Genomic DNA, 18712 nt, shown 5'->3' on the forward strand with positions numbered 1-18712 from the left:
ACTGGGATTATTGTTCAGCAATGAAAGCAAACGAGCTGCTGAGCCACGGAGACCTGGAGGAACCCAAACTGCACATCACTAAGTGAAGGAAGTCGGTGTGAAAGTCGGCATTATATGTGCGCTCCCAACTACGGGGGTCCTCCGGTTACAACAGTCTCGACATACAACGTTTCGAGTTTTCGACACTCTCATAAAAACTTTAAAAAATTAACAAGTGTTTCGCTAATGCCATTAGTTTACTTATGGACTACGTCGTACTTACAGACTAACCTGGAACAATTCTCTAAGAAGGTAGAGAGGCCTGCAGCAGACCCTGCACCCTCTACATCAGCTGCTTCTCGAGATGAAACACCTGTAGTACAGGTAGAATCATCTCCAGCGTCTCCTGCATGCTTCTTAGGCAATCCTGATTCACCTGACCTAGTATCTCCAGCACCTTCTGCAGGTTCTCCTGCCTCTCCAGCTTCCTCCTCCCAATAGGTCCCTCTCTCCCACCTTGCAATGCTCCTTCCAGTGTGCAAGCCAACCAGAGGAATAAAGGTAAGGAACTTTTTTTACACCAGTATTTTTATGTCCTTTTCCTTTTTCTGTGGCTTAGTTGTGTTTTTATGTTTTAGATCAGTGCAGTAGTCAGCCTGGTCCCTACCGCCCACTAATGGGTATTCCAGTTTTCATGGTGGGTGGTAGCGGAGCAACCAAAGTATAAATAAAAGGATAGATTTAACTAAGTAAGTTATTTTATAAAGACTTATTCTGGCCTGACCAGGTGGTGGCACAGTGGATAGAGTGTCGGTCTGGGATATGGAGGACCCAGGTTCGAGACCCCGAGGTAGCCAGCTTGAGCGCAGGCTCATCTGGTTTGAGCAAAGCTCACCAGCTTGGACTCAAGGTCGCTGGCTCGAGCAAGGGGTTACTCAGTCTGCTGTAGCCCCATGGTCAAGGCACATATGAGAAAGCAATCAATGAACAACTAAGGTGTCACAACGAATAACTAATGATTGATGCTTCTCATTTCTCTCTGTTCCTGTCTGTTCCTATCTATCCCACTCTCTGTCTCTGTAAAAAAAAAAAAAAAAGATTTATTCTGCCAAACTTAGCAAAAATCCGACATAAAGTACTTGGTAAGTAGTTATTATTATATGTTTTAACTTGCTGTAACTATGCTTTATAAATTTTATAAAGTAAAGTTACTCCCCTACTTTATAAATCACCATTACTGTGGAACTGGTGGGCGGTTAGAAAATTTTACTACTAATAGAGATATAAAAGTGGGCGGTAGGTATAAAAAGGTTGATTACCCTGTTCTACCTGATGATTTTACAACTGAGTTATCATAGGTAAGTGACTTAGGCTAGGGTATGTTTCGACTTACACCAAAATTCAGGTTACATCACTGTCATAAGAAACAGAATTGTGTCATACCCCAAGGACCCCCTATACGTGACTTTCTGGAAAAGGCAAAACTATGGAGAGAGTAAACAGATCGATGTTTTGCCAGGGATTGGGGGTGGGAGGAAGGGTGAACTGGTGAGCACAGAGGGTGCTTAGGGCAGGGGAGCCACTCTCTCTGACACTGATGGTGGACACATGACATTCGACCTCTGTCCAATCCCACAGGTTGGTAAACCATGGACTGTAGGTGACAATGATCTCTCAGTGAGGGTCCATCACTGTAACAAAGCTCCCATATGGTGAGGAACTTGGGTAACGGGGAGGCTGTGCAGATGGAGGCGGGGCACGTGGGAAATCATAACACCTTTCCCTCAATTCTGCTGTGACCCTAAAGCTAGTCTAAAAAAAAGAATCCTGTAGCTTCTACTTTGGGCATTTGAGCATAGGTCTTTTTTTTTTTCAGATAAGCACAAATTTAAAACTCAGATCCCCTATTTTTTTTTTTGTTGTCAAGGTTGCCAAATTTGTGCAGAAAGTAAGAGGGAGAAAGTGTTCTGAAAAAAATGTTTATCCCTTGGCACACCCAGCTGTTTCCAGCACCTCTAAGAGTCCACAGTGGGGTCCCCATGAAAACAGGCAGCACTGCTCAGACGTGGGGGCCAAGGGCTGTCTGGGGCCTTGGAGTACAGTTTTGGGTGGTGTGGAGGGGGCATGGACTCCAGGGGAGGACATGGTGTCCCTGCCACTTGCCCACCTGCCCTCTTGGCAGGAGAGAAAGATGAGGCATCAGGACCTGAGCCCAGATGGGTCTGGCTCCCAGTATGGCCAGGCTATGGCTTGACATTCATTGCCCCTGGGTTAGACCAGGTCCTGGATTAGTAAACTCTCTGCCAACAGGACGGCTACAGCAGGACAGCACAGAGTGGGTCACTTAACGAGCAGATACACAGTTCTCTCAGTTCCAGAAGTCCCGGATCCTGGGGCCTGTGGATTCAGGTTCTGGTGAGGCTGCTTCCTGGTTCATAGACGGCTGTCTTCTCTGTGGGTTCTCATGTGGTCAGGAGGAAGGGGGTGGGGAGAGCAAGCTCTCGGGGGCTCTTTTATTGGACTTACAGTCCTGTTCATGAGGGCCCCATCTCCTAACACTATTGCATTGGGGACTAGGTTTCAATGTATGAATTTTGGGGGAAGTAGCATTCAGTCCACTGTACATGTTCTTTACCAAGAGATCGGTTCTTAATGCAGAAGCCCCGCTGCCCAGGGCCCAGGCCCATATCTCTGCCACATGGGCCTGCATTTAGGACAGGTGATGGCACTCTTCCTGCCACAGCTCCATGGGAGACCCCATCAGATGGTCCCCTTAAGTCCTGAAGGTGAATTGTCTTGTCTTAGGGCCACGCCTTGTGGGATGTGTCAGTGGACAGAACTTCCAGCCCAAACCACAGACACACAGGCCATGAGACACAGCAAGGGCAGTGGTCAAATTTACGTGTCAAATTGACTGGGCCACGGGGGTCTGGACATTTGGTCAAACATGATTCTGGGTCTATCCGTGAGGGCGCTTTGGAGTGAGATGAACGTCTGAGTTGCTGAACTCCAATTAAAGCTGATCGGCCTGTTGGTGTGGCTGGGCCTTATCCAATCAGCCAAAAACCTGAATGGAACAGGAAGGCTGACCTCCCCCAAAGTGGGGCCCCGGCCAAGTGCTAGAACATCTTCTGCTGCTTTTCCCAGGCCTCCTGCCTGCCAACCGCCGGTCTCAGGTGCTCCGAGCCTCCATTGTAACTCGAGCCAACTCTTTATAAAATATAAATACACAGAGTGGGCAAAGAAGGTTTACAGTTGTTCGTGTGGAACATAATACAATAATAGTTCACGAATACGAATACAAGAAACTGTTTCTTGTACTCACAACTGTGAACCTACTTTTGCCCACCCTGTGTAAATATGCCTGTAGGTTCTGGTCTCTGGGGACCCGAATGCAGCCAGACTGGCAGTTATCAGTCCAGGAAAATGCTGGCAGCTCAATATGTGCCCACAGGTGGCAGAAACTTTTGTCACCAGCTTCCCATGCTGTTGCCAAATGTTCTCAGTGCATTTGATCGCTGAAACCCCAGTCGTAAAATCGATAACTAATTATGCAGGTCTTGATTTAATCACATGAGGCTCAAGGAAGAGAATCGAGGACTCCCAGAGCCAGATATGAGCCACAGTAAGAAAGGCCGGATGGCTTCGAGCGGCACAGCCCCACCTGCAGGCCCAAGAAGATGCTGGTTATCCTGCTGGCTGGTGCCCAGCCTGCTCCGCCACCCTCCTGGCCCCCGGGGGAGCTCAGCACTGTCCCCAAGCGCCACCCCAGCTGCTGCCACAGAGCAGAATCCCAGAGCTGTTTGCTGGGACACCAGCTTCCATCCACCCCTCCACCCTGTGAAGGCCTCTCCTCCAGGTCACTCTTCAGTGTCCACAGTGGCAGGCCCCTGGGTGTGGCCTTGACCTCTCCTGGCAATGGAGAGAGCACTTAGTCCCAATGGCTGCTCCTCTGTCAACAAATGTCACTCCAGACACCCATACTCAATACTCACTTCTAGATTACTCCACAGTGACTGGGGTGCTCTGGCCACACATGCACGCTCCCCTGGTGCCTCCATCAAGGTGCCCAGGCCTGAGCATAGTGTGTTAGCCCCAGCTGGGTTGGGGGCAGGCAGAGGGGGAAGGACAGCAAACCCGCTGGAGATACCTCAGAGGCAGTGGGAAGCGGGGCTCTCGCCATTCCCTCTGGCTTGAGGCTTCTCTAGTGAGGGGAGCTGGGAGGTTTGGGTCAGCCTGCCTTGTTGAGCACAGGGCTGCCTTGCTGTTCTGAGGAGTCCCTCCACTCGGAGCCTGGTCTCTGCTCACTGACAGGGTGACAGACGGCAGTACCCCCAGCTCTGACCCCTCCCCACTGCCTCTAAGCACAGTGACTGTCTGGGCATCAGGTGGCAGGGACTCCTCTGAGCTATCACTGATGCGACTGTTGTTCCTGAGAACCACGGGAAAGCTAGGCTCCCGTCGGGTGTGGTTTCTGTTGTTTAGAAAGTACATCTGGGGTCAGAAAATTCAGAACTTTAGGGTTTTGGTATTTCTACCCCACAGACAAGATGGGCACGATAAGCAAGTCAATCAGAGGCCTGGGGCTGGGGACCCGCAAGCCACTGTGTGGACAGGCCTGCCATGGACTGGCGCTGAGGAGGAAGCCTGTTTGTGGCTCTGTGAGGAGCGGGCCTTCTGGGATGGGGCTGATGGTATTGGGTGCATGTCCTCTAGGTCCTGCAGGTGGGAGCCACTGCTCCAGGGGTCACGTGCAGCTGGGGCACCGAGTGTGGTGGCGTGGGCTGGGGGTGCCCTGAGGTGCCGCAGCAAGGAAGCACATTTAACTCTGTTGTAGATGCTTTGTTCTTAGATTCTGAGAGCTGTTGGTGACACATGGCAAATGTTTTGCTGAAAGATAATTTAGGATCAAGTGTTCCGCGCATCTTCTGGGCACTGTTCCCATGCCAACTCGTCATCATTGGGCACATAACAGGTCCTCACTCCTTCACCATTTCACCTGATCTCCAAGTGAAGCCACAGTTCTCTCCCAGAGACTTTGCAGCGGCCAGCTCAGATATCACAGCACCGAACCTCCATCTAGGTGTCGGCACCCTCAGAGCCCCTCAGACGGGTGGGACTCCGTGCGGAAGAAGAAACCCTCATGTCTGCTTAGTGTGAGATCATGTGTACCACACAGAGAGGGCAGGCACGGCAGCGCCCGGGGCTGCTAGGGTGGCAGGTGCTCTTGTGACCAGGGCTATTGTGTCGGCAGGGCTGCCTACCTGACAGCGCCTGGAGCACACAAGCTATGGCTATGCTGTCACTGTTGTCACAACTGCAGTTGGCCAGGTGAGCCTGGGAGACATCCCTGTCCCGTCCTGACCCATGGCTGTGTCACCTCCCAAGGCAGGAGGGTCGTACAGGTGAGATGAAGGTAAGGGCCCTGGGCTGGGCAGAGTCCTGGGCTACAAGAACCCAAGGGGTCACAGGTCTTCATGTGAGGGAGGCTGGAAGGTCAGAGGTGGTGGGAAGGACCAGAGTGATGACTCTGAGGATGGAGGTGGGGCTTGGGGACAAGCTGGAAGGGCAAGGAGGATTTCCCTGGGACCCTCCATAAGAACCAGCCCACCGGCTACTGCACGTTGGCTCCCCAGACCCCCGAAATTCACCATGTCTGATGGTGGGAGACCCAAGTGTTAGGAGGGACCTCCTCAGCACCCAGGCCTGTCTGTGTGGGCTGGGCTCTCCTCAGGGTGGGCAGGGGCTCTTCCTAGACAGCCCCTGAGTCTGGCCTGGAGCCCCTCCTGGCCGAGGGCCCTCAGTGCCTGTGCCAGGGGCACCTGTGACTGGTGTGCATGCTGCTCCCCAGAATGAGGCCCCGAGCACCGACTCCCAGACAGTCACGTTGGCAGCAGCATGTCACCTGACTCAGGCCGCTTGTGCCTGAGTTATGGCTGCGGCTGCGTGGCTCTCCCAAGGCTGCGCCCAGGCCACACCCACGGTCACAGCAGCCAAGGGGAGGAACTAGCCCTGTGTCCAGCGTGGTCCGTGTGATGCGGAATGTTGTCCAGCCTTACAAAGGAGGGAGTCTACCACGTGCTGCGTGGATGAGCCCAGAGGGCATCATGCTGTTGGAATAAGCTAATCTTAACAGGACACTTACCCTAGGATCCAGTTACGTGAGGTGGACCGAGGATGCCAGGGGCTGGGGGGGGGGGGGGGAACAACAGTGCAGAGTTGTTCATGGGGACAGATGGTGGTGGTTGCTGCACAACACTGTGAATGTACTTAATAACCCTAAATCGCATACTTATGAATGGTCAAGACAGTAAATTATGTGTATGTTTTTTACACACACTTGACGTTGATGAAACAAAACCTCTTCCTTTCTGTGGGCAGTGACAACACCTACTTCCGACCCAGCACTGCCGATGTGCAGTGAGCCAGGTGCTTTCTAAAGTCCCTGCACCACACAAAGTCATGCATGCACATGTGCTCACCAACACCGGGTTATTGCTGTTAAATTCAATACTTGGTCTGGGAGACAGGACCTGGGTAGTATGAAGTGGAGCTCTGGGAAATGGGGACGGCGCAGGGGATGGACAAGAATGGTGGGTGACATGGACAAATGAGGATGCCAGAGGTTTCTGCAAGGGCTGGTTCGGCCTTTGGGCTGCTGCAGCCCTAACATCCCCTGTTCTCCGACCCTCTTCTACACGACTTCCATCCTGAATACTGTATGTGTTACTGCTACTTTGAAAACTGAAATATGTCAGGTGTCTTTTTAGCAACAGAATCCAAAACTTGGACCTGGTTAGTACAACTGGAGACAGCCCAGGAATCAGACACCCAAACAATGAAGGATGCCAAACTAATTTCCTGAAACTTACATTTACATTTAGTCTGCAATCAGAGTTGAACCACTCATGGTCAAGCCCAACTAACAGCTCATGTTTCAGGACGGGGTGGGACGTCTTAATAACAAGGTGACTCACCAGAGAGCTCTGGAGTAACCTCCCAGCATCTGAGGCTCTGGCAATGAGTTGCTTTGCCTGAGGCAGGTTCAATTCAGAGTCAGTGCTCCCCCCCCCACAGGGGAGGGGCAGGCAGGGGGGGCCTATGGGGACTTGGGGGGGGCTGAGGGTGGTGCCTTCTCAGGAAATGCAGAGAGACATTTTCAGGGCAGCACTCAGCAATGTAACCCCAGGCTTCCTTGTTGTGCCCTAAACACTGCAGCCCTGGGCACACAGATGCTGACGGAGAATGACATTTCTACCCACCTTCGGGGCAACCTGTTCACTGGAGGGAAGGGGGACAGGATGTCTGCTGCGTGCTCAGAAAAGCCAGCCCTGGCATGCCTGAAACGGGTACTGGGCTCTGGTGCCCTCAAAGCACTGCAGGTCGCATCCTTTCAGTCCAGGATGACAGCGCTTGAGCACACAGCACCTTGGACCTTAGTGGTACTGAATGTCTCAGCCTTTTGTTGACCAGGTTTCCGAGGCCTGTGGAGGAGTGGAGGCGGCCTGCTGACCAGATGCAGCCTAGATGAATTCCTGAAGCCAGCTGTAGTCGGAGCCTCTTGTGTGAGCTCACAGCCCCGCAGAAATGTCAGCCAGCGAGAAAAGCGCTTGCCCAGGGCGGATTGCCAAGCAGGCCAAGGTGGGCCCAGCGCTCGTGGTCGCAACCACCAGTGACAGATGTGTTTCTGAGACTAGTCGCTCGGCGCACCCTCTACCCAGCGCCGTCCAGGCCCAGGTCCCGGGCGATGGCCTAAGCCTTGGTCCCACTGCCCCCATCCTCCCATCAGGCCACCCCAGCCCGGCCCCGCCCCCACCCGCAGCCCAGCCCCTGCCCACGCTCACCCGCTCCTCTTCTGCGCGGATGTCCGGCATGGTGCTCAGGCAGAGGCCAACCGCCGTGACGGCCACGAAGGCCACAGACACGCAGGCGAAGAGCTTGCCAGCCATCCCCGAGTGCGGGTTGTCCACCACGTCGCGCAGACGCCGCCGGCTGTGGGCCAGCCGCCCACCAGGCCCCAGGGTGCAGCCCGGACTCCCCTGCGCCCCGCGCTCCGCAGGCCCCGTGCGTGCCTCGGCCGCTTCCTCCTCGCGGCGGCGCAGGCGGCGCAGGCAGCAGCGCTCTAGCTGCGCCTCGTCGATGCCCCAGTAGGTCAGCTCGTCTCGGAAGGCCAGAGCGCATGGGCCGCGCAGCAGCCGCAGCTTGCCGGCATGCAGTAATGCCACGATGGCACGGAAGGCGCAAGGGCTGCGGTCGAAGAAGAACTCGTCGCGGCTCACGTCGTAGTCATCACACACGCGCAGCAGCTCATCATGGCCACGGCAGGCGCGCAGGCGTTCAAGGCGCGGCAGGGGACAGCGTGCCAGTGCGGCCCAGGCCAGGCGCACCCTGCAGCCACCCACGTTGATTATGACATGCCGGGTGCGGGTCCCACCACCACCGCTGCTGCCGCCGGGGGGCTCCGCAGGCCCGGGCAGCAGGGCCATGGCCCCATGCGCAGCGCTGGGGGGCAGGAGGCTGGTCCTGTGAAAGGAATGGAACGCGCGTTAGGCTGGGGGACACACAACCATCCACGTGCAGGACCCTTGGGCTTGGGGACCCGGTGGAACCAAGGGCTTCCTCTGGCCTGCCTACTTGGTTCTTCTCTCTTGTACACCTGCCACCTAGAGGTGACCCATATAATGGACCACAGCCTTTCCCGCAGACCCAGGTTAAGTGGTGGCCTGCCTCAATTTATCTCCTAGGACCTAGAAACTTAGCTGACCAGCCTGCAGAAGGAAGCCCACCCTGCAGAGGCTGTCTGAGGAGATCACGCCAGGGCCAGATGTCAGCATGTTTCCTGACCATCATCCCATAGAGGTCGAGGTGAAGGAGGGCTGCTTTAAACCTAAAAGGGTTTGGTCATCCCTGCCCGGGCGCAGGAGGCTTTGACTCCAAGTTCCACATCCCTGTGGTGCCTGTACTAAATTATAGAACAGGCTGGCTGACTTTTTTTTGTAGCCAAATTAAATGTGTGCTCCAAATTCTCTGAAGGTAAGAATATTCATTAAAATAATATTTAAAGAACCAGATAATCAGCATAACCTGGAACTTTCACTGTTAAGGGTTTTCTTCCCCCCAAATATACATTTACAAATATAAAAATAAATTGTATGCTACTTTTAAGATTTTAAGAAAAAGACCTCTAAGTTCAATAGAAAAAACAGGCAAGTTGTTACAATGTTCACAGTAAAGGGGGGGGGGATTTAAGCATGAAAAGATGATCAACTTCATTCATAATGGCAGAAAAAAAAAAAAAGGTCTCAAATTGTCACAAGGGCCCTGGCCGGATGCTCACTCCGAAGTGCAGAGATTGTCAGTTCAATCCCCGGTCAGGACACATACAGGAACAGATCAATGTTTCTGCCTCTCTCTCTCTCCCTTCCTCTCTCACTAAAATCAATACAAGAAGAAAAACGTATTACAGGTGAAGAGTTGGATGAGACACTCACGTCCAGTGTGTCAGTTGGTCTCTCAGACACATTTATGTCTGATGGGCGGTGAATTGTACAGCCCTGTTACAGGAGGAGGAGCATCTGAACTAATCCTATGGGAAGCAGGGAACGTGTTGGGCTCCACCCCCAATGCAAGGGTGTTGAGGGGAAAAAATACCTACTGGTAAAGGTTGTAAGATTTCTCTGTATAGTTCTAGGTAAAATATGCAAGTGTGTGTCTAATTCCTACCTGCACAGTAAGTTTGAGGTTGGCATTCTGGCCTGGGAAACTCCAAGCCAAGAAATGATTTTCCATAAAAAGTTTTACGTGGGTGACATCTCTGAGGCATGTGTTGGAACCAAACACATACTCGGTCTGGAGAAGTGCTTCTCAGTGGGGTGACTCTGCCCAACAGGGGCATTTGGCGAGGCCTGGGCACATACTGACTGTCATGACTGGATGGAAACCAGGGAGTTGCTATAACCTACTGTGCATAGGACAAAGGGCTGGGACCTAGCCCAAAATGTCAACAGTGCTACTGTCTATATCAGTGGTAGTCAACCTGATCCCTACCGCCCACTAGTGGGCGTTCCAGCTTTCATGGTGGGCGGTAGTGGAGCAACCAAAGTATAAATAAAAAGATAAATTTAACTATAGTAAGTTGTTTTATAAAGATTTATTCTGCCAAACTTAGCGAAAATCCAACATAAAGTACTTGGTAATCAATTATTATTATATGCTTTAACTCGCTGTAACTCTGCTTTATAAATTTTATAAAGTAAAGTTTCTTCCCTACTTTATAAATCACCGTTACTGTGGAACCAGTGGGCAGTTAGAAAATTTTACTACTAACAGAGATACAAAAGTGGACAGTAGGTATAAAAAGGTTGACTACCCCTGGTCTAGAGGGACATGCTCTCAGTCTAAGCCTCATAGGATTCCCAAAGATGAAGCCTCAACTAAGATGAACTTACAAACCAAAATTACAAAACACTCAAGGCAGCAAACCCATATGGGCAAATACCAGTAGACATATGACTAGTAGGATTAGGCTCCTAGGAACTTTAGATCATAGAATTATCAAAAAGCACAGAGGAAAAAAGACATCATGAAAAAGATGAGGAGGCTCTAAATAAGAAATGAAGCTTCCAGAAATGAGCAAGTACAGCCAAGGGATGAGACGGAAAGTCTGGAAGGTGAGGTTGGGCTTGGGGGGGGGGTGTCTCCCAGACATAAGTTTCCACAAGGCACTCGCAAGAGACATCATGGAAAAGCCACACAGGAGGAGGAGAAAGCAAAATGATCTGTTTACCAGGAATCCCAGAAGAAGAGGCAACAATTAACCAGTGGGAGAAATGTGTCAGGATTTAGAATTTCCAGTGTTAAGAATGATGCCAGGCCATGCCTGACAAGGTGGTGGCACAGTGGATAGAGCATTGGACTGGGATGCAGAGGACCCAGGTTCGAGACCCTGAGGTCGCCAGATTGAGCGCGGGTTCATCTGGTTTGAGCAAAAAGCCCACCAGCTTGAACCCAAGGTTGCTGGCTCCAGCAAGGGGCTACTCAGTCTGCTGAAGGCCCGCGGTCAAGGCACATATGAGAAAGCAATCAATGAACAACTAAGGTGTTGCAACACACAATGAAAAACTAATGATTGATGCTTCTCATCTCTCTCCATTCCTGTCTGTCTGTCCCTGTCTAACCCTCTCTCTCTCTGGAAAAAAAAAAAGAAAGAAAAAAAAAATGATGCCACGCCAGATGAGGAAAATTCCATGCCTGGTGTATCAGGGGGGAGTCAGGGAGCTATAATCCCTAAAATAAATGCATGCGGCGGAACTTGATGGTCTTAATTTGGGGAGTAAGGAAGCTTTTGCTCTTTTACTCATGGGGAAAGATGTGCATGAGTGCTGACTGCCTGCGGCCGCAGGACCTCCCTGGCTTCCTGGCTGCGCTATTTTCAGTGTGACTCTCTAGAACGCTTGGTAACTGGGGCTGGGATGCACTCAGCTGGTCACAGTGGAAGGCCAGGCTCTGCTCCTTCCTGAGGCAAACACCCTCAGACGCCAGGAGAGCATCTTTCTGTCTCCTTGCTCTTCCCAACCTGGAGTCCTGCCTGGAGCAGACTCACCACCCATCCTGGGAGCACTGAGCCCACTGCCCACGCAAGCCTGTTAATGGAACCGGCACCTGGCAGGGGACCAGCACCCTCAGCACCAGTACCCTCAGCACCAGCCGGCTTCCAGAGAACAGAAAACAAACGAGGGAGGAGATGCCAATTAGGGACAGCAGAGCTGGCAGAGGGTGTGTGAGTGTGGGCGTATGAATGTGTGTGTATGGGCATGTAAGTGTGGGAGCATATAAGTGTGAGCGTATAAGCATGTGAGTATGGCATGTGAATATGAACATGTTAGTATGGGAATGTGGGCGTGAGTGAACAGAGTATGGGCATGTAAGTGTATGAGCTTGTAAGTGTAAGCATGTGAGCGTGGGCATGTGAGTGTGAACATGTTAGCGTGGGAGTGTGGGCGTGAGTGTGAGCATGTGTGCAGTGCTTCCTCATCTAGGCAAAAGGCCAGCCTTCAGATATTTGAGATACAGTTGAGTTCAAATACTCTGTAATTGAATTTCCCATCCGAATCCAGGCTTGAAGACATGAACTGGAATGGACCAGTAGACCATGAACTTTTAGATTTCAAAAGAAGCAAAGTATTATTTTCTAGGAGAAATTTCTTGTGCAAAAAGATACAGCTTTCAGCCCTGGTTGAGTGGCTCAGTGGATAAAATATCATCCCAGCATGACGAGGTCACAGGCTTGACCGCCCCCCCCCCTCCAGGGCACACACAAGAAGCGCACAACTGAATGGAACAAGTTGATGCCCCTCTCTCTCTCACACGCACAATCTCTTTCATATCAGTGGTAAAGAAGGTGAGCTTTAAAAGGAGACTCTGATCAGATTGGGCAGATGAAGCAATTCTGTTGGGTAACCCTGACCCCCACATTTTATTCCCCATCCCCCTAGCTCCCCATGTCACCTGACACCCACATTCTTGTGGTCCCCAGGTCCCCATGACCGCCAGTCCTCCTGGCCCCATCCCGCAGGGCCTGTGCACACACCCAGTGGATTCCCGGCTGCTGGCATGTGGTCTCTTTGCTGTCTCCCTCTCCCCTCCCCTCCCCTCCCCACCTCCCCTCTCCTTCCCTCCCCTCCCCTCCCTTCCCTTCCCTGTGCTGCTCCTGACAGCCCCACTGGTTTTCCTGGGATTGTCCCTCCAATAAGCCATTTGCTTTTGAGTCCCTATCTTGGGATCTGTTCAGGAGAAATCTGAACTCTGACAGCTGGGAAGTGTGTTTGGAGCCCAGCAGCCTGGGACTTTGTGGAGAAAGGAACATGTGGGGGAAAGCGTCTAAAAGAGAATGTTATCAACAGTTTCATTCCTTTGACTCACGATTTTCAATGCCTCCTCAGCATCATGCAACTCGGAATGGGACTCTGTTTTCTGTTGTTGAAAGAAAGGACTTTAATGATGCCATTTAGGGCTGCTTTACTGGGTTCTTCATAAGAATTAGTGCTACTTAGGATATGTCTTTGTACCCCAAAATGACCAACTCTGGCCTGCCCATCATCTTCTTCCCTCAGGCAGTTTAGGGAACTTGGATCACTTGTTGTCCAAACTGGGACACTATAGTGTGTCCGTAAAGTCATGGTGCTCTTTTGACCGGTCACAGGAAAGCAACAAAAGACGATAGAAATGTGAAATCTGCACCAAATAAAAGGAAAACCCTCCCAGTTTCTGTAGGATGATGTGGCAGCATGTGCGCATGCGCAGATGATGATGTAATACCATGTATACAGCGGAGCAGCCCACGGCCATGCCAGTCAAGATGTGGACGGTACAGAGGAAAGTTCAGTGTGTTCTGTGGCTTGCTAAATTCGAATCCGTGACCAAAGTGCAATGTAAATATCGGCGCGTTTATAACGAAGCGCCACCACATAGGAATAACAGTACTCAGTGGGATAAGCAGTTGAAGGAAACCGGCAGTTTGGTGGAGAAACCCCATTCTGGTAGGCCATCAGTCAGTGACGAGTCTGTAGAGGCTATACGGGACAGCTACCTAAGGAGCCCTAAAAAATCTGTGCATGAGCCCACATCGAACTGCATTGAATAGGTATGAAACTGGGAGAGTTTTCCTTTTACTTGGTGCAGATTTCACATTTCTATCGTCTTTTGTTGCTTTCCTGTGACCGATCAAAAGTGCACCATGACTTTACAGACACACTGTATTTGGAAGGAACAGGGTGCTTTTAACAATGACACCAGGGCACCAGAGCAAACTGAGGCTGTGTGTGCTGCCCTGACCCAGGGTCCCATGGGTGCCGTGACCCAGGAAGGACAGAGGATGTGGATGTGGAGATTGTAGGAAGGAAAGACAATATCCCAGGAGTGTTAGCTTCCCTTCTGGGACCACATCTCCTCCACACTGCGGACAGGTTGCCCCCAGGAAGCAGATGGGTGACTCCTTCACCCACTGCCGTGGCCCGCAGCTTAGAGCCCAGCCCGCTGGGAAGGGCTGGGGCATCACCTCAGGCTCCTGTCCAGCCACATGTCTGTTTCTTACCTAATCCGGAGACAGCCTGCTCAGGCAGCTTGTGAGCTGACTCGCTTGTGAGAGGCACCAGAGAGGGGGCTGAGGGGAGCAGAGGGTCCCTGGAGGCCCCACCCAGCTTCCCAGTGAGCAATATCGGCGGGTGGGGGGTGGGGTGGGAGGAGAGGCAGTTTGCCTCACATGGCCTTGGCCTTCCTAACCTTCTGGTCAGGAGTGGCACCATTAGGCTGTTGGGGGGCCAGTCACCCCACGCTGCAAGCAGGCCAGCGGGCCGCCATCGTGAGGGCACCACCGAGAGGAGAGGCTCAGGGGGCTGTGATCTCAGCTCAGAAGCCAGGTGCTCTAGGTCTTTAAATGCTTCACACCATAGATATGGCAAGATCGGTAATCCAGCAATTACAGGCTTTTTGATAAACTGCTCCCCGCCTCTGCATTCGTTTGCGAGTCTTTGTAAATTTGGTCACACTTGTTTCCTTTCTCTCTCCTCCTTTCTGCCTGGGACCATGGTGCTGGTTAGTGGAAAGGGAGCCGCGGGACCATCAAAAAGACGATGCTACCGTCAACCTGCTTGCTCCGTCTCCTTCCAGATGCTCACTGTGCTTTGCGGTGGAAACGTTTGCGCTCTGGTGCACGCAGCTCACAGAACAAGCACAGGGAGCAACCATGGGAAGACAGGGAACCCATGACCTAAGTCAGATACACTTTGGTTGTTTTCAATTCTTATTGTCCTCCCAAGACAAATGTCCTATGAATTACAAATAAAATCACTTATAGGGTAAAAACAAAAAGCCCAAGGTAAATAACTAATTTTAAATAAAACATGACTCTTTAGGCAGTTTTCAGAGTCTTAAAGATAAGAACTCTTAGGGTCATTGCTATAATTTCTTTCTGATTGTTAAACTCATTTGTGTTCAATTATTTTGTTTTGAAATGGATTTATTTTCCATATATCAAAGTTATGCGGGTTACAAAAGGCTTCTAGAGTGTATATATATGAACAGAACTCAAAACCTGCTAATTAGATCTATTTTTAGCCACGCTGTTGACAGAAATTGATTATTTCTTTTCAGCTATGATTTACGAGAACCATGCATAATCTCCAGATTTGTAAGACACATAGAAATTTGGTAACTAATAACGCTTATCCACAAAGCAAGGCGCACACAGCCCAGCTGCATGTAATAGCTCTAACATTTTTTTAAGTTAAACTTTTAATTTTGAGACTGTAGAGACCAACTCTTCCCCCAGTTTGCCCAAACAGCACACAGCAGCCCAGCCTTACAGCCAGGACGCCACACCTGTCCATATACAGTGCCGATGCACAACTGTCCGGTCTGAAACCACTAATCTGATCTCTGCCTCTATGCTTCTGTCTTTCCAAGAATGTGCAGAAATGGATGCATGGGGCTGTGCATCCTACTAGGACCAGCTAAGTATGAATCTGTGGAGATTCACCCGGTGGTTGCTGTCAACAGCCTACTCCTAGTGATCTCGTGGGATGGGTGTGCCCCAGATTTAGAAGGACAGCTGGGTTATTTCCAGGATTTGGGTATTATGAACAAAGCTGCTATAAACACAGAAGGTGTTTTTCCCTCTGGGATAATTGCCCAGTGAAGCAAAAATATTTTATTTCTGATAAAGTCCAATGTATTATTTCTTATTTTATTGACTATATTTTCCGTGTTAAGAATAATTTGCCAAGTCTGACATCCCACAGATTTTCTACCATTCTACTTCTAAAATTTAGTTTTACACCTTACGTTTAAACAATCCATTCTGCGTTAATATTTTTTTTATAAGGTGTGGGGCTTAGCTAAGGATTTTCAGTCTATGAATGTCTAATTGTTCCAGCCCCATATTTGAAAAGACTTTCTTTCTTTCACTGACTCGCCTTTGAACCTCTGTCAAAAACCCGCTAAGCACATTAGTGTGTGTGCTCACCAGGATCTTCCATTCAGCTTTAGTGATCTATGTGAACACCTCTCCACCAACGTCGCAGTCTTGATACATTCAGTTACATAGCAAGTCCCGAAACCGGGCGGACTGGTTCCTTTGATGCCATTCTTCTTTGCAAAAACGGTTTTACTCCTCCAGTTCCTTTCCTTTTTCACACAAATAAATTTTAGAATATTTAGTCTATATTTACCAAAAAAAAAAAAATCTCGCTGGTCTCCTTGCCCACAACCCTGTGGAGCCTGTAGAATCTCAGTAGGCTCAGCCTGTACTCAGTGTGTCTCCGTGCCTGTATTCTTTGGATGTTTAAGGAGAATGTCATGTTCTAGTGTAATACTAGCTGCTAAGTCTGCTCTAGTGTATACGCAAGAGACGTAGAATTAGTGCGTGTGCTTAGAATTAGATGTGCCGTTGAGCCCACTGAGTCTGCAGCAGCTATTTACATAAGCAGCTTTGCTCTGGAGCCCAGAACAGAGCTTCCGTCCACCCACCACACTCTGAGTACTCCGAACTGCAGGCCCCGGCAGTGGGTGAAGGAGTCACCCATCTGCTTCCTGGGGGCACCCTGCCCACAGTGTGGAGGAGACGTGGTCCCAGAAGAGAAGCTAACACTCCTGGGATACTGTCTTTCCTTCCTGCAATCTCCACATCCACATGAGTGTCTCTCCTCTAGGATGGTCTTGGAGGCAGGGGGCGGTGGTCAAGGGTCCTCAGGGTCTGGGCCCTCACCATCAATTTCTAATACACATAACAACAGCTCCTTTATGCGCTCCATGGTCTTAAGACTGAGAAGTTTGAGAGCTGCTATCCTAAACTACTGAGTTCCCAGCCCAGCTCCCCGGTGGGGCCTGAACCCCTGCTGAGTCTGGGAGACTTCCCTGTCCTCACTCCGGTCCAGCCTGGTCCTGGACGCCAACCACTGAGAAGACATTTTCACAGAGACTGAACTGCTGGAATTGCAGAGAATAGAAAGAAGACTTGGTTTGAAATTCTTGTGGATCCAGGAATCACCCCTCCTGCCCTCTTCCCACCATGCAGGGGGTTGAGGGAGTGTACCCCTGCATGACCCGGGGTCCTGGCAACTGAGGGGGGTGGGCTGCACCAAGGAGGGGGAGTCTGCAGCAGTGCCCCCTAGGATTCTCTGAGCCTTACATGACGGTCCCCAGAATGGTCCCCAGATGGGCCCGAGGTCTCCGTGTGTCCCCATAAAAGACACAATGTGTCCCCCCAGCAGGTGCCTTGGACCCCAGTAAGAGCAGGCCGGCCTCCCAGACGCACTAAATAGCAGTTACCCAAACCCAAAGGGAGCATCAGCCAATGCAAATGTTCCGGACACAGAGTCTCTGCTTTAAGATCATGACAATTCTTAATTGATCACTTCTTTTCAAATCGATTTTGTTAAGCAAGTGTTTCTGAGGGACGGCACAGACTGCACACAATGTCACATTCAAGGTGAACTGCATGCACGGTTGGAGGTTATCATACCGCTGTCGCCAGGACAGATATGAGACAAGCAGAGGGAGCCAGGCTTGGCGCAGACTCGTGGGACAGAAGCCCCACCATCTGACGATTTCCACAAACCCAGCACTTCTTCTGCAGGGCCTGTGTCCTTCTCTGTACACATTCCTCTTCCAGGGTGGGGCCCAATGCTTGTGACATGGTGCAGGTCACAGATGGTGTGACTGCGTGTGTGCACATTGCTTTTCTGTGCGCAGGTGCATAAAGAAACTTCCGGATGGGGAGTCACCAGCAGGTTGTTAATACATATAGGTGTATAGGTCTCTAGGTGATTTCTATTTTTTCATTGTTCTTTTCTCTCCTGCTTTTTTTAAATGAAAGATACAAGTAATTTTAGCATCTAGGAAAAGGAATAAAAGCCCATTCTAATTTTAGAGAGGGAAACCACATCGTTTAGTTTTTATATGATGAGACCAAAGTCCCATGAAATGACAGTATGATAAATATACCTTTGTGTTAAATCCTTATTGGCATTTAATATCCTAAGAATCAAAACTGTCTGTCAGGGACTTGGCTGAAGCCTCCTGGTCACCAAGCCTGTAATTCTCCCGCAATAAACCCTTGTCACTTGGGGCAACTCTCTAAGCAGCAGCACAGATGCATAGAAGAGATATTTTTGTATCCACACATCAGCCAACCTTTGAAAACAAGGGCAGACAACACTCTGTAGCATGGTGCTTTGCAAACAATAAGGCTCAAAATTCTAGGAGATTTTCCAGTCACTGAACTTTTTTTTTTCATTTTCCTTTTTGTAACCACATGGTTATATTTAAGATATTTAACTTTTGAAACAGATGGCGTTTTAAAAATCATTAAGATAAGCCCTGGCCGGTTGGCTCAGCGGTAGAGCGTCGGCCTAGCGTGCGGAGGACCCGGGTTTGATTCCCGGTCAGGGCACACAGGAGAAGCGCCCATTTGCTTCTCCACCCCTCCGCCGCGCTTTCCTCTCTGTTTCTCTCTTCCCCTCCCGCAGCCAAGGCTTCATTGGAGCAAAGATGGCCCGGGCGCTGGGGATGGCTCTGTGGCCTCTGCCTCAGGCGCTAGAGTGGCTCTGGTCGCAACATGGCGACGCCCAGGATGGGCAGAGCATCGCCCCCTGGTGGGCAGAGCGTTGCCCCATGATGGGCGTGCCGGGTGGATCCCGGTCGGGCGCATTCGGGAGTCTGACTGTCTCTCCCTGTT

General features: G+C 50.7%; 1 protein-coding gene across 4 annotated transcripts in view; it reads right to left on the minus strand.

The window, feature by feature from the left end:
- The window catches only part of KCNG2 (potassium voltage-gated channel modifier subfamily G member 2), a 40493-nt gene that overhangs the window by 9362 nt on the left and 12419 nt on the right, over positions 1-18712 (minus strand). For 3 of the 4 annotated variants that reach the window (XM_066247505.1, XM_066247507.1, XM_066247509.1), the window contains one exon: positions 7824-8502. In XM_066247505.1, the coding sequence (XP_066103602.1) occupies positions 7824-8465 (642 nt within the window). In that variant the 5' untranslated portion in view covers positions 8466-8502. Of the gene's footprint in view, positions 1-7823; positions 8503-9316; positions 9394-18712 lie in introns of those variants that run through there. The other variant, XM_066247508.1, reaches the window with a different exon arrangement.

Source organism: Saccopteryx bilineata, chromosome 11 (genome assembly GCF_036850765.1).
Source record: "Saccopteryx bilineata isolate mSacBil1 chromosome 11, mSacBil1_pri_phased_curated, whole genome shotgun sequence".
NCBI lineage: Eukaryota > Metazoa > Chordata > Mammalia > Chiroptera > Emballonuridae > Saccopteryx > Saccopteryx bilineata.